The sequence below is a fragment of the Alexandromys fortis genome, unplaced genomic scaffold (assembly GCF_014885135.2).
Source record: "Alexandromys fortis isolate MF-2015 unplaced genomic scaffold, M_Fortis_MF-2015_v1.1 scaffold_121, whole genome shotgun sequence".
NCBI classification, from domain to species: domain Eukaryota; kingdom Metazoa; phylum Chordata; class Mammalia; order Rodentia; family Cricetidae; genus Alexandromys; species Alexandromys fortis.
Genome location: NW_026068037.1, coordinates 4,844,891 through 4,861,387, shown reverse-complemented (window position 1 = coordinate 4,861,387; position 16,497 = coordinate 4,844,891). Strand labels below are relative to the sequence as shown.

The 16,497-nt window shown below is 39.7% G+C and overlaps 1 protein-coding gene across 1 annotated transcript in view; it reads left to right on the top strand.

Annotated features, from left to right (window-relative positions):
* Window positions 1-13,769, top strand: part of Efhb (EF-hand domain family member B) — a 71,933-nt gene extending 58,164 nt beyond the window's left edge. The window contains exons 11-14 of the mRNA XM_050165108.1: window positions 4,896-5,103; window positions 8,321-8,539; window positions 9,044-9,225; window positions 13,499-13,769. Coding sequence (XP_050021065.1) covers window positions 4,896-5,103; window positions 8,321-8,539; window positions 9,044-9,225; window positions 13,499-13,672 — 783 coding nt within the window. The 3' untranslated portion in view covers window positions 13,673-13,769. The remainder of the gene's footprint in view (window positions 1-4,895; window positions 5,104-8,320; window positions 8,540-9,043; window positions 9,226-13,498) is intronic.
* Window positions 13,770-16,497: the final 2,728 nt, after the last annotated feature.

The following is a 16,497-nucleotide window of genomic DNA, read 5'->3' as shown; positions in this document are numbered from 1 at the left end:
CCACCCCACCCCCAAGGTCTCAATTTTCTCCCCGGCAATTTTGTCTACTTCCCTTAGCCAAGAGGATAACTATATGTTTTTTCTTGGGTTCACCTTCTTGTTTAGCTTCTTTAGGTTCACCAGGTATACACTCCGTGACCTTTATTTGTGGCTAGAAACCAATTATGCAAAAGTTTTAAGAAATTTGTGTCCATTATTCATATAAAAGAAAGTTAATAGAAACAGCCACAAGTTTGCAATAAATAATTATAAAGAATCCAGGGCAACATGAATATAAATCATGTCACTGCATAGTGCTCTAATTGAGATATGAATAAGGCCGAGTGAAATACAAAACAAAACATAAAAGTCTTTACAAAATCTTAAAATCTTAGCATTAGCTTCTCTGCCTTCTGATCCGTAATGGGTTTATGTATTTCCTAAGTACAAGTATCTCGTTAAATTGTAAATTACACTCTGTGTGTGTGTGTGTGTGTGTGTGTGTGCAGAATAATTTTAAAAAGAGAAAAAAAAAAGAAGAAATATTCCTGTCTCCCTTCCCTTCCTGTGCTGATCACAGTGTTTGTGTGTGCTTTTTTTTCCATTTTAAAAATTAATTAAAAATATCCATTGCTCACTGGCTAATTTATTTAAGAACAACTACTTTGGTTTTAGGCCTGGGAATTACATAACTGTGCACTAATGAGTAATACTTCTCATTATCAATAAAATAAAATATAAACAGAAAACAAAACATATTCACTTAAAATTGTACTAATTCGAGGCATCAAATGTTGGACTGGTTAGTATTCCATGGTTGATGCAGGAGAATCAAGTTTTTTGAGGCCTGTTGATAGGGCCGTCTAGCAAAACTCTGTTTTGTCTTTGTCTCCCACCCTCTGTAAAGAAGTTATGATAACCACATAGGTGACAACAGATGTCTATAAGTCACTGCTTTGCCCTCAAAAATGTGTTTTAAGAAAGTATATGTGAGTCAAGGTTGCACCTTCCTTTAATCCCATCATTGGGTAGCCAGGCACAGGCAGATCTCTGTGAGTTTGAGGCCAGGCTGATCTACATAGCAAGTTCCAGGACAGCTAGGACTACACAGAGAGACCCTGTCACAATAGAAGAAACAAACAAACAAACAAAGAAATAAAAAGAAAAGAAAAAGAAAAGAATGAAAAGTAAATAAAATGTATGTGTGGTTGTGGAGATGGCTCTTAGTTCTTGTAGAGGACCTGAGTTCATTCCCAGTATTTGCAATTGGCTCAGTTTTAGCTCCAGCTCCAGGGAATCTGATGCCCTGCACAATGTAGATTAAATTAAGAAAGAGAAAATATATCTGATGCTTTGTCTGGTTTTTAATGACTACTGGGTATCCTCAATTTCAAGATGATTTTCAATATAAAAATATGTAAGTTAAAGTAATCAGATTTAAAATTTTATTCATATACACATAGAAACATATAGACGAGAGAGAGAGAGAGAGAGAAAGAGATAGATAGATAGAGAGAGAGAGAGAGAGAGAGAGAGAGAGAGAGAGAGAGAGAGACAGAGCACCCCCACACCAGTACAAACTTGGCTAGATGGGGTTACTTGTAGCACAGGCTGCCCTTGGATTCTGAGCCTCCTGACTACACTTCCAAGTTGAGATTACAGACATGCACTATGATACCCGACTCAAATCTGTTGTAATTTGTGTGTGTGTGAGTGTGTGTGTGTGTGTGCACTGTTGGGATGAAATTCAGGCATCATACTTCCTAGGCAAGTGCTTGGTCACGGAACTAGACTCTAGCTACCTTCAGTCAGTTTTAAACAGCTCACGAATACGAATAACAGAATCTGCTGTGCTGGCTAGTCTTAATGGCAACTTGACACAAACTAGAGCTATCTGAAAGGAGGGAGCTTCAATTGAGAAAATGCTTCTATCAGATATAGGACAATTCTTAATTAGTAACTGATGTGGGAGTGACCCAGCCTGTTGTGGGTGGTACCATCCTTAGGCTGCTGGTCCAGGCTTCTATAAAACAGGCTGAGGAAACCGTGGGAGCAAGCCAGCAAGCAGTGTCTCTCTGTGGCCTCTGTATCAGCTCCTGTCTCTACGATCCTGCCATGTTTGAGTTCCTATCCTGACTTCCTTTGAAGATGAACAGCAATATGGATGTGTACGCCTTTCCTCCCCAGTTTTTTGTTTTGTTTTGTTTGTTTGTTTGTTTTTGGTCATGGTGTTTCATCACAGCAGTAGAAACCCTAACTAGGAATCTGCCTTCGCTTTTTAAAAGTTCATTTTGAATGCAGTTATAAGAAATACAATCTTAATAGCTGCTGGTTATCTAAGTAAGCCACTAGGCAGGCTCCTTATGATGACATCACATCCCTGAGCATTGTTTAATGATGATGCGTCTTTTAAACCATCAACTTTTAATCTGTACTGTGTAGTGTTTGGCATCCTTAAGGAATGTTTTACTGAGAAGCCAGGACAATGTGGATCTAATGCAGTAGAATCCAAAACTATTGAATGCTCTGATTCAGTTTCATAGAAAAATAATCAAGACAGCAAACAAACTTTGGTTTCCTAAATGAATATTCTTGCTTATAAGTATCATTCATTGAGTGCATATTGTCTCGTTAAGCATTGCTCTGGATATTTGTAGACATTAACTTACTCAGAGCTTGAAAATGTAACCATAAATTTGAGTGACAGCATTATGGCACTTGAGCATAAGCAGGCTTGAGAGAGCATGCCATCATGTTTGCAAGCCAAATAATATCATATTGGCAGCTACAAAATGTTCCCAACAAAAGAAAAGAATTGTACCATGGAGTGTAGCAACTGTTACAACTCAGGGCTTTCTGAGGAGTGTGGTAGTACATGCCTAAGTCCCAACATTTGGGAGCCAGGGCAAGGAAGATTGATGATAGACACAAGCCTGGGTGAGGCTCTGTCTCAAAAAACCAAGACCTGAACAACTCTCACCCTAAAAAATGGAATCAGGATTTCCTTATTCTCCACCCACCTGAGAGCCAGCTGTTAAACATGCACAGTACACAGCACTGGAATAGAAGGACAGCTAGGAATTTGGCGGGACTAAGAGTTACAACTGGGGCTTTTCATTATTGTCTATCATTGTCCCTATAAATCATAAAGCAAATTTTTATGCTCCCTGTAGCCCCACTATTCCCTTGAGCTTTGAGTAACATGAGTTTAATGAAAATAAAATGCCCTTGCTTTCAGTGGATACAAGCCTTGTATTAGGCAGCAAAGCTGTCAATATTGACAACATCTATTTTAGCTTTGTGAACTCTTTGATTCCATCAGTAGCTACTACATTGCTTTCCTGACAGGATAGCAGGTTCATGGTTTGATTGGCTTGGGTTTACCATACAGATATTTATAAAGGAGTTTACATTAATCTAGGCCATTTATAACTCCATTGTCAAGGTAATATGTGTTAACAACAGGAGGCATAGAGAACTTCTCCAGGGCCACAGTAATTTATTTAGAATTCACTTGGTCTGTCTCACTGGGCCATTTTTGCAGGGATTTATCTTCAGCGGCAGTGAATTCAACTTTGAGCAGCTACAGCCCCAGTAATGCTCAATGATTCATTCATAAGTAGTTTCTCTTGCAAATTCTTTACCTAAATCTCTCTAATGGGCTAACACATTCATATATTCTTTTTTCTCTTTAATTTAATTTTTTTCAGTGCTGGGTATAGAAGTTAGGGCCTCACACAGTTGAGGCAAATACTCTACTCTTAAGCTATATTCCCACCTATAGCACCCAGAATTCACTGCTCAAAGCCACCTCCCACAGGGGTGGAGCACAAAATGAAATTCTTAGCTCCATAGCATCATCTCTAAGTGCATCTAAGGTTGGCTTGAAGGAACGCATGAGGGACTGAGTGGTTAAGATGTCCTAGCTGTGGACTTTCTTCCTTAACAAGAACTATCTACTCTGCCCTGTCTTCTCCCAAAGGAACCTCTCAAATTTCTCTTTACTCTGTCATCAGCTTTTCTCCAGTAACACGTAGTGTAGTCATTTATGCCTTTAATTATTACATTTAAGGGGACTAAGGGTTTTTCCCTCTCTGGAAGAATGAATCTTAACAATGTTACAATGAGGGTAGACCTGAGGGATTAGTGGCTTTTCTCCTTTGTTTGGGGAGTAATATCAAACAACACTAGGCCTCCCTACTCTTTGCTTTGTAATATCATCTCTGTTTTCCTTGTTGGTAAGCAATGAAAAGGAGGACAATTTATGGCCCTGGTGAGAAAATAGGTGTTAACTCTGTCAGCATGAAAAAATTGTAATGAGCTGTCAGACATGCAAAAACATTGCTCAAGTGAAATGCCAAGCGTGTTTTATGATTATGACAGCTACATTCCAGAGCACACAGTTTGGTTTAAAGGATATGATTAAGCAGGGTGTGTGAGAGCAAGCCTGTCATTCCAGCACTTGGGAGGCAGAGATACGAGGACCAGAATTCATGGCCATTCTCAGCTACATAATTGATCATAAAGCTGGCCTAGAGTACATGAGACCTTGCCTCAAAACAACAATAAAATACTAAGATAAATAAATAAATAAGAGGAAGAAAAGAAAAAGGTGATTAAAATAAGTGGGATTGTGAACATAGCACATATGTGTTAAATGTGTGCAAGGGCCTGGAATCAATCATCAGGACCAATAACAAAAGGGTTCTGAATTATACTCTGCTTATACTAGGATCACAAACTGCGAAGTGTGTCTATCAGGTTGAGTCAATGAGGATAACTCTTGCTTTACATATATAATATTTGATTCCTCTTAGTGGAGGTTGGAATTTGCTGAGTGTGTGTGCTAGAGCCATTTTTTTTTTTTAAATCAGAGACCACACTCATATTACTCTCCTTTGCTTACTGGTTGACAGAAAGGAGATGGGATGATCGACAGAGAAGAACTGCATGAAGCTTGTGACCAGGCAAACCTGCATTTAGACAAGGTGCTCCTGGACCAGCTGTTTGATTACTGTGATGTGGATCAGGATGGCCTGATTAACTATCTGGAATTTGCCAATTTCCTTAACTGGAAAGACAAAGTACCTCTCACAGAGTATGAGAAGAGGGTCATTATTAAAGGTATGGCTTGAAAACTTGCTGAATTCTTAAGTAGAGTTTTATATTTTTGTAGTTTTTAGGATCTCAACCAACTTTAAAATTGTGTGTCCTAGTTAGCTTCATCAGTCAGTTGGTCACAGCACAGCATCATTTGAGGGATTCTAAACTGGGGGATTGCCCGTAGATCAGATTCTGTGAGAGACTGTCTTAGTTGATGATTCATGTAAGAGGGCCCAGTCCAGGAAGAGAAGAACTCAGTCCAATGAGGGGAGGACTCAGTCTCTGTAGGTAGTTCCCTCCCTAGGTAGGTGGGTCTGGGCTGTATAAGAAAACTATCTGAGGGGCTGACGTGTTGGGGACTGGCCTTGACAAAAATACATCTTACCAGGGTAGGGGCAGAAGGGTTTAGAAATATTAGTAAAGAATACGAAGACACGTGAAAAGAATAAAAACAGAAACCCTAGAAAGTACCAGGAGTGCATTCCCATGAATTCTGAAATCCATCTGTGTTTAATTTTCTGCATACTTTTATACCCCAATACAAAAGGGGAAGAAGGCAACAAAAGACTTCTTTAACATAATACAGAGGACAACTTGGACAGTCAATCCCTTTAACACTTGAGACATCAAATCATTAGTACTCTGTTGTTGAGGCAGTGAAGCCGCCCTAGACCACATATCCTGAAGGCAGCCACTCCCCAGGTGACCTCATAATACAAAAGAAGGAACAGAAATAAGTTTGAATATGCTGACCATCTGTCAGGATGAAATGGATCTAACTGTATGAGCCATCTTAATGTGCAGAGGTAGGCGGATCTCTGTGAGTTTGAGACCAGCCTGGTCTACAAGAGCTAGTTCCAGGACAGGCTCCAAAACCACAGAGAAACCCTGTCTCAAAAAACAAAAACAAAAACAAACAAACATAAAGAACCAAGTAGTCACATCCTGAATTGGGATGTGCAGCTATGCTTGTCAACTATTTTAAGCAACCTCCAAACTCTGACCATCAGACAAGGTGGAAATAGGCTCACATTTTTGTGCTTCCACACTCGAGAGATGGCTCAGTGGTTAGGAGTATTTAGTGCTTGCAGAGGGGCCAGTTCCCAGCCAATTGAGGTTCAGTTCCAGCATCCACATCAGGTGACTCTCAACTGCTTGTAACTTTAGTTCCAGGGGACTCACTGCCCTCTGGCGTCCACAGGCACCTGCATGTATGTTGTGTACATAAACTAATGAAGCCTCACACAGAATCACATAGATAAAAAATAATAAGTAAATCTTAAAAAAAGGTAGCTGAGCAAGAGAAACCAGTAAGCAATGTTCCTCCATAGTTTCTGGTTCTGTTCCTGCTTTAATTCAGGCTCTGACTTCCGCCAATTTGTCACAGGCACATGAAGGGAACTAGGACAGTGTGCACATGTGTTTGTTCATGTGGGGGATGAATAGGGAAGGAAAAAATGTGAGAACACTCAGGAAGATGGAAATGTGTGGCGGAGGGGAAGGGCAGCAATGAGATTTGCCTTTTTGTTTTTTAAGATTTATTTATTTATTTATTTATTTATCAGAAGAGGGTGCCAGATTTCATTACAGATGGTTGTGAGCCACCATGTGGTTGCTGGGAAGTGAACTCAGGTCCTCCCCTCCCCTCCCCTCCTCTTCCTCTTCCTCTTCGTCTTTTTTTTTTTTTTTTTTTTTTGAGACAGAGTTTCTCTGTGTAGCTTTGGAGCCTGTCCTGGCTGGCCAAATGATGTAGTTTTCTGCTTTTAGAGGTGTGTGTATGTGTGTGTGTGTGGGGGGAGGGCACGGGGATGGCGGGGGTAGAGCCTCTGGAACTTTCAAGGCATGCCTCCTGAAACGTTAGATCCCCTAGAGCTCCCTTAGAGCTCCTTTGTAACCCTTGCGTGAATTCCCCCAGTCTTCTGTGACTGTGGAAGCACCACAGTGCCCTCCAGTGGTGTTTTGGCTTTCTGACGTGACTGACAAGTCAGCAGGCTCAGTTCTACTTCACTGTTTCACCTTTTGGCAGTTGGGTTGGGCCCAGTGCCTGATGCATACTAACTGCACGTGCTCCCGCCTTGTCATTCACAGTACTGGGTTTTTCTTTTGTACACTAACTTGTAGGAAGTTATTTAGAGATGCGGGCCCCTAGCTCACAGTATGTTCTTATCCTTTCTCTGGATGGGACATGGTTTGCCCACCTAGTCCAAGAATATGTGGGAGTATCTTTTAACTTTTTTATACTGGGGGGTGGAGAGATGACTTGGTGGTATAGGTCACCCTATACCCTCTAGCACCCTCATGGTGACTTGCCACCATTAGGAGCTCCAGTTCCAGGGGAGCTGATGTCCTGTTCTGATCTCTAGCAGCACCAGTTATACATATGTATCAGGCAGAAAACCTAGTTATAAAAACAACATACGTAGTGTGTATGTGTTTCACATGTGTGCTACAGGTCAGAGGACAGAATGGAACAGTTGTCTCTTTACATGTGGGGCCCAGAGATTGAACTCAGGCTTACTCAGAGATCGATTGTCAAGCTTATTGTCAAGTACCTTTGCCCACTGAGCCATTTCCTTGTGAATGTCTCAGTTCCAAGTATGTCTTACACCCCCTTTAGGACTCAGTCTTTGGGGAAGCTGCATAATTCAAGCTAAGTAGGAGGCCCAGCTCTAGTGAAGAGGGAGCTGGAGCTCTCGTCTGCTTCCATGAGACTCTGTGTTTACTCTGGTATAGGAAGAAATAAAGGTAAAGGATCCTTTGTTTCTGGTTCTCCGAAACAGAGACTCTCTTTTTTTTTTAAATAAAGTCCATGGAATAAAGAAAGTGACTCCAGGTCATGTTGGGATCACACCTGACATTGGCCTGAACTTGCTGTTCCACAGTGGAACATTGGCACTGGCACCAGCTCCACAGGCACTCGTTTCAACTGTTAGGAGGAGATCACAAAGTAAATTCATCTTTAAAAATCACTACATTTATTATTATTATTACTCGTGTGTATTACACATGTGGCTGCATATGTTGCAGAGAACAACTTGAGGGAGCCAGTTCTTTCCTTCCACAATGTGGGTCCCTGGGCTCCACCTTAGGCTGCCAGGTTTGGTGGCAGGTGGCAAATGCCTTTACCCACTGAGTCACCTTGCAGGTCCAAATAATCCAGCTTGTTACAGAATGGCAAGCACCAAGAAGTGACCTCTTCCTGTGCCTTCTTTTCCTCTGGCTCTGGTTTTGCTTCAAGGTCAAGTTAGTAAACCAGACTGTGAAAACAATACCGAGACTAGCATGGAAGAAGCTGAACCAACTCTTCTGATACGGCCTGAAGATATCGTCCCAAAAGAACCAGGGAGTTCAGAAGAGACTCTCCGGGTACTCCTGAGACCAAGTGACAAAGTTTCAGACTACTATAAGACAACTTCTTCTGAGATCAGTGCAATTGTTGGAGCTGTTCCTTCTATATGTAAGCATGTCACTTTTCTTGTCAAGTTAAGTAATTAGTACACCTGGACGTGCAATGTTCATAGTGTGTCTTCGCACTGTTCCTAGCCTCTCTCTGTGATAGATTATACATTTCTCAAGGCCTTGGGACTTATGTTTAACTGTGTACTCAGGGGTCTCACAGATATGTCTTACGGATCTGTTCATGATGACCCAAGTTAAAAAAGAAACCTATATTAATAAAATTGAGACTGATGGATGAGCGTGTTGAATGCTTTCCTAACCTGGGCTTGGTCTTCTGGGCTCAAGCATTATCCCTCCTGCCTCAGCTTCCCACGTCCTTGGAACCAAGGTGGGCCTGCTGTGCTTGGCCACACTCTGATTTTGTAAAGTCTGTGAACTTTACACACAAACCATTGTAGTTTGACCATTTACATTGCAAGTGCTGAGTGGTCAAAGGTAACTGGTGGCTACTGTTAAATAACTGAGTTTCAGGGTGTCTTTTTCGCCCTCACTGATGACCTAGGTTACCCCATATATGGTGTTCCGACTGTTCGATCTGACATTCCCGCTCCTCGGATTCGTCGTGTCAGTGACAGAAATAACTATGGTGAAGACGGCAATGCTTACTCCCTGCTGCATCCCTCCGTCTTCTCCCAGAAAGGCGTGTTTGAGAGGGACTTCTTCAAGTCCAGATCAAAGGAAGAGGTACAGAAATCATCCCAGTCCTATGCAAATATACAAAGACAGAAGTTTTGACTTAGCAGTGACTACTATTATTATTGTGATCAGTTTTGTTCTTTTCTTTTGTTTTTATTTGAGATGGCATTTTACTTCTTACCCCTACTCTGGCCTGGAACTCATTTTGTAGCCCATATTGGTCTACAACTCTTAGTAGTTTTCCTGTCTCAGCTTCCTAAAGTATTGCATTTATTCATAGGAATGAACCAACATACTTGGCTAGTGTTTTATTTATTTTGTTTTGAGACTGGGTTTTATAACTGAACATTTCTCTCCTGCCCTCCAGTTCCCAAATAACCACTCAGAGGCTTAATATTAATTGCAAACTGTTTGGCCAAAGGCTTAGGTTTCTATTAGCTAGATCACCCATTTCTCTTAATCTATGTATTGCCACATGGCCATGGTGTTACCTCATTTTCAACATGTCTTGTTTCCTCAACAGCTGGCTGATGTCTCCTGACTTGGCTTTTTTTCTCCTATCTCTGCCTGGATTTCCCACATAGCTACATTCTACCCTGCATTAGGTCAAAGAAGCTTCTTTATTAACCAATGGTAGTAAAACATAGTCACAGCATACAGAGAGACGTCCCATATAATTTCCCTTTTTCTGTCTAATCAAAAAGGAATGTTTTAACTTTAACATTGTAAAATTACATATAGCAAAACAGGTATCAAGAAAGAATTACAGATATAACATTTAGTCTATTTGTATTTGGTAAAATTAAAGAAAATAATATAGCATCTGCCCTATCTTTGTGAGTCTAAAGTTTCATATCTGATTTATATTTTATCATAACTAAGGAAAACTACAATTATGGTTATCTTGTCGTCAACTCCATGAAATACCCTAAAAGGATATAATATAACCTGAGTAACTTCCAAAACTCTAAAAATGACAGAGACGTCCAACTGCCTGGATAGGTACCCAAAGTTCCTCTGCAATATTGGGCCCATAGCAATTGGCAGACTTTTCAGTGAAGCAGGAAATTTTAAAGACTGTCCTGATTATATTGACAGTTTGTCAATCACTTTCCTCTGTCCTGCAGAATGTCTGGCAGTTTCTTTTGTGATGTAGGAACCCTGAAGGACTGACCCATTTTGTTTTGGCAAGTTTGGCAGTCATTTTACTGTGGGTCCTGTATGTCATCTTACATACAGCCCATCAGCCCATCTCAGAACACCTGGTATTTTCAGAATCACTGAAAATTTAAAAAAAAAATAAAAGTTTATACAGCATATTGTCATCAATCCAGGAAAGAGCAGTTTCTTGCCCAAATGGCCAGCCTTGCCACACTGAAAGCAAACTTCATAAGGAGCTTCTTCAATGCCCATCTTTCTCTTGAAGTAATTAGCACTACCAGGAGCAGATATCTCATGGCCAACAAATTTTAAGTTATTAAAACATTTTAAATGTCATATTCTATAGGTTTCTAAGTGTTTGAAGATTACTTATCCATCTGAAATATCTCTCTGCATATCTAGAAGATATATGTTTGACTATGACAGATGATTATTAATCTGTATTTTTAATTATACATTGCATTTTTAAATGAACTACATAAACATAATACCTTAAACAAGAGTAGAAATATATATACAGTATAAAAAAATTGACCTTAAATTTGTATCAATAAACCAAAATCCATACTAATGTAGTTTGAGATTAACATTTGTTATTGGGTAAAGTAGATTTAATAATCTACCATTTTTACCTCATTTCTATATCATATATCCCTTTTTTCTTTAGAAAGAGATTGACTGTAGCCATTAACTATTTATAACCAACTCCCTTTAAATGAAAACAAATATCTATAAACAATAATTTCAGAATTTGGACATAGTTTTCTATACTACTTCCTGCTGATTGGGAGCATTTGTAATCTTATGGGGATCCTTAGAAAATTTAGAATTATGGTTAAATTAAGCTGTAGTCCGTGAGGCTGCATCATTCCAGCCATTTGCCTTAAAGTTGTTTTGGATTTTGGATAACCTGGGTCATCATTCTTATTGGAGACATCTCAGGGAAGTCTTATTTGTTCAAACCATATTAGCCTGGAAGGTATCTACAGCTTCTCACCTTCTATGAAAACAAAAGCAGAACCTCTTTTCCAAAGTAATATGTCTTAGACCCAAATTTTGATATCAAGATACCTTTATATTGGTTTCAGTTAGCAGTCCCCACAATCAAATGTCTCTCTCTGTAGTTAGTTCATTAATAGTCAAAAAATTCAAAGAAAACACAATATTGTACATAATCCAGTCTCTGTGTATTTTCCATCTTTATGTGACTTATTACTGTTTAGAGGTTTTTTTTTTGGGGGGGTCTGAATCTGTCTTTATTGCATATCTGTAATCAGTTTTTGATTACTGTTTAAAAATGTGAAACAGGCATGGCTACAACCAGAGCTGTTGGTTCAGCCCCGCTAGGCTTTCCAACATGACAAAGGTATGTTCACAACCCATTCTGGGAGCCATGTTTACTGACCCAACTCAGAAGCAGTAGGTCCATGCCATCAGCAAGTAACTTGCAGCATACTGCCCATAAACCCCATTCAGGTGCTCCTTAGGACCTGCAAAAGAGCCATCCAGGCTACAAGCATGAACTGGTAAGCCGTCTCCTAAAGGAGTCACACAGCTGCTCACAGTCAGCAAAAACAGTCTATCTGAAAAAAATGTGACTACTAAGAAATTGTTTCTCATTCTGTATTTGTGTGTCTAGAATCCTTTTTTAAAAAAGATTTTCAGGCTTTATGTGGATGCATGTGCCTTGCATTGACACATTTGTAACCAGACATTTCTCTCCTGCCCTCCAATTTCCAAATAACCACTCAGAGTCTTAATATTAAATACAAATTGTTTGGCTGATGGCTCATGCATATATCAACTATCTCTTACAACTTGAATTAATCCGTTTCTGTTTATCTGTGACCACATGGTCATAGTATTACCACATTTTCAACATGTCTTGTTTCCTTGGTGGCTGGCTGATGTTTCTTTACTCTGTCTTCTTTCTCCCTCTGTCTCTGCTTAGATTTCCCACCTAGCTATACTTTGCTCTGCCATTGGCCAATGCAGCTTCTTTATTAACCAATGGTAATAAAACATATTCACAACATATAGAGAGACATCTCATATCAGGCTTTTGTTCTGTAGCCCAGGCTATACTTGAAATCATGATCCTCCTGCCTCATCCTACTAAGTGCAGGAATTACAGGCATATGATATTGCTTTTAGGTTTATTCATATTCATATTATTATTATTATTTTCATCATCATCATCATCATCATCATCATCATCATCATCATCATCATCATCCTGGTGATTCAGGCTTGCTTCCAAATCAGCTATGTAGCTGAGATTAGTCTTGAACTTTTAATCGTTCTTTCCACCTCCTGAGTGTTGAGATTACATGTATGTTCTGGTACTTGTCAGGCTGGGAATCAAATCCAGGGTTTTGTGCCTGTTAGGCAAGAGCTTTACCAACTCAGTCCCAGTTCTAACCCTGGTCCTAGCCTCAACCCATGACTACCATATTTGACTTTTCAGAATTATAGCTTTTATATAGATCCTCAAACTTAGGATTCTTGATAAATTATATTCATTTTTGTTGTAACAGGTTGCTAAGCTTTTCTTTTTATTTCTTTTTGGGTGTATAGTATAATTCTTTTCCTTCTCCCAAAAGGTCTCACTGTGTAAACCAGTAGGGCTTCAACTCTAGAGCATCTTCCTGCCTTTGCCTCCCAAGTGCTGCGATGAGAGACGCACACTACCATGCCCAGGTGTTTTTATTCATTTAAATTTGGTGGGTTAAATTTAAAATATCTATCTATCTATCTATCTATCTATCTATCATCTATTTATATTTTGTATGTGTGTTTCATGTATGCCTGAGTATATGTAGATGCCAAAGAACAACATGTGGGAATCTGTTCTTTCCTTCTACGATGTGGGATGAAGGGATCAAACCTAGGCCATCAGTCCTGGCAGCAAGCACCATCGCTGGCAGAGCCACCATCACTGGCTCAGGGCTACAGGAATGCACTCCCTCCCATGCCTGAAAAGTACTAGAATTTTGATACATATAGGCACATAGGCATATATGAACACACATACTTTGGGGGAGTGTCCATTGTATTAAATGTTATAAAGTTTTTTAAATATAATTTTATTTTACTTAATTGTTTAAAATACAAAATTAAAACATAAATCTTGATCTGGCTTTAAATTCGTTGTTTCTAGATTTCAAATATATTAACTAACATTGGAGTCAAGCTTTCTGAAGAAGAATTTGAAAATGTATGGAACCTCGCGTCAAAAAAACACCACAGAGGAGAAGTTTGTGTTGAGACCATCAGGAATGTTCTAGATGAGCTGCAGCACACAGGCCTAGTCAAGTGTAAAACGGTCATGTGATATTTTGGAAATTCACACATTTAAGAAAAAGTGTCATTAAATCTGTTATCATCTAAAATGTTCTGGTTTTGCTGTTATGTTGGAACTTGGCAGTCACTCTGGTGTATCTCATGTGCCTGTCTATAGCACTGATAAATTAGATCTTGGGACTTCATCTTCTTGTGAATTCTAAAGCATCTAAGACCTTGACAAGTGCTGTGAGAATCTTCAGCCTCGCCATGATCACAGCTTAGAATGATGTTGAAAGTTAATGTTCAGCATGCCTAATAATCCCAACATTTTAGCACATCTGAAACTTGCTTCATCTGTGATGCCAAGTTCATATATTTTGTTACTAGTGCTTTGTTATTGTGTTTAGGCTCTGTTTTGAGAAGCCACCTTCTTAGGGTGTCTTTGGTCTCCACGGAACCCAAGAAAAGGAGGTTATTGAAAGAACAGGATGTAGGAAACAAAGTCTCAAGACCTAACAATTGATTGCTTAATGGCCACTAGGTTAATATCTTTTTAGTTCTTTTTTAAATTTTGAGACAGGGTCTCATTAATGTAGCCAAGTCTGGCCCAAGCTTAAGACCTCCTGCCCTGCCTTAGTTTTTCCCACATCTGGCTCTTAATACCTTCTTATGAACAAAGAGCACATTGTCCTTGATGCTCTGAAGAGGACATGTCTGCCCCACAGCAGACACAGGCTTCAGGAGGGTACCAGCAGCCCACTCTGCTCACCCACTCCTTCACTCAGACCCTGGCTCTTGATACACATTCCATGCACAGGCCAGGATGGGGCAGGGATGGTTTGACGGTTGATTTTCCGTGTCAGCTTACGTAGTAGATTTAAAACTACATGGGCACGTGTTTCTAGATGGGTCTAACAGTCTGTTTCCAGAAAGTTTAACCAGAGATTAAAGACTCAACCAGACTGTGAGCAGCATCTTTCTGATTCTCTGCTTTCTGACCTTGGGTGCAGTCTGGAGGATGATTCCTAGTTTAAGACCACTCTTGGATACATAGTAACTTCCTGGCCAAGCTAGGTTATCAAGTGAGATCCTGTTTCATAAACAAAAACAGAAAAAATATTTTGGGGTAATTTAAGAACTACAGAAAACTAACAAAAGTAGTAATGAGTAATAACTACTACACAGGAGTGTGCTGGAGCCTGTCCTTCACACACACACAGAAATCAGCCCACAAAAGTCAAATGTGAATCTTTCTTTCCAGTGCTGAATTCATTGGTAGCTTGATAGCAGCTGTAGAGAGATTATTCTCCTAAGTAAACACCAAATATTACTGCTTCTACCGGTCCAGCTACTTACGTGTCTCCACCTGCCCACTCCTGTCAGAGCAAGTTGCGCCTATTGTGCTTCACTTCTCAATACCAAGAAAACAGGACGATGGTGCCCTATCTCTCTGCTTCTCTCTTTACCTTCTTCCTCCTTCTCTAGGTGCTGGGTCTAACCTAGGACCTTTGTACACCTGGTTGGCCAACTACCACAGGACCACACCCTCAGCCATCAATGTGGAAGTTCCAAAATCAGGAAAACTCTGGCATGTTAGTCAGAATTCTCAGGAAAACAAAACATATACAATGAATCTCTCATTATATTAGAAAAGGGGATTTCTTAGAATGATTTCCAGGCTGCAGTCCAGCTAAGTCAGCAATGGCTGTGAAAGGAAAGTCCAGGAATCCAGTAGTTGCTCAGTTCACCATGCTGGATGTCTTAGCTAATCTTCAGTATATGCTGGAGTCCTGAAGAAATAGGCTCTAATGTCAGGGAAGGAATGGCCTTGCTAACAAGCAAGAGCAAACAGGCAAAGAGCAAAAGCTTCCTTATTTTGTATTCTGAAGGTGTGACATAGATTAAAAGTGTGTCTTCCTGACTCAAGATCTGGGTTATGGCTCAAAGATTAGATGTGAATCTACCTACTTCATATTAAGCAAAAAAAAAAAAAAAAAAAAAAAAAAAAAAAAAACCCTCATAGGTGTGCCATCCACATTTGCATTTTAGTTAACTTTCAATGTATTCAAGCTGACAACCAAAACTATCCGTCGAATCTGGAATTATTATCTAATCTACAGAACTCACTTAAATTCCTCTAATGTTATAGCAACCATTTTTCTCTTGATTTAGGACAGATTCAATCTAGAACTATATGCTGTATTTAGTTGCTTACTTCGGTTTCCATTAATCTGAAGTAATCCTGTATCTTTGAGATTTTTAACTCTTTATTTTGAGACAAGGTCTCACATGTAGTCCTGGCTACTTTGGAACTCACTAGGTAGTCCAGGCTGTCCTGGAACTCATAGAGATCTGCCCGACTCTGCCTCCTAAATGCTGGGATTAAAGCCATGCATCATGATGCCTGGCTAAGTTTTGTAACTCTTGATGCTTTTTATGAATTGTCAGTTATTTTGTAGACTGTGTCTTAATGTAGTGATTCTTGGTGGCACAGACCCATGATTCCAGCTACTCTGGAGGTTATGATGATCCCAGCTTCAAGGGTCTGCCCTAACTACAACATGAATTCAAGTTTAACCTAGGAAATATATTTACCATGACCCGTCTCAAAGTAAAAAAAAAAAAAAAAAAAAGTAGGGGTGGAGGTACACATACAATAATATTGCCATTAAGAGTGCCATTCTCTCTTTGAGGTTTCCTGGCTAACTTTCCATATGATGAGACGATCTTTTTCCTCAGCATATTCAAAGCCCCTGATTCAATCCTGAGTACCTTTTCTAAACTGTTGCAATTTATTACACTATAGAGGTGGAATCATACAAGACACTTGGTTTTTTGCTTACTGAAAACCCCTTTACAAACATACCAACTCTA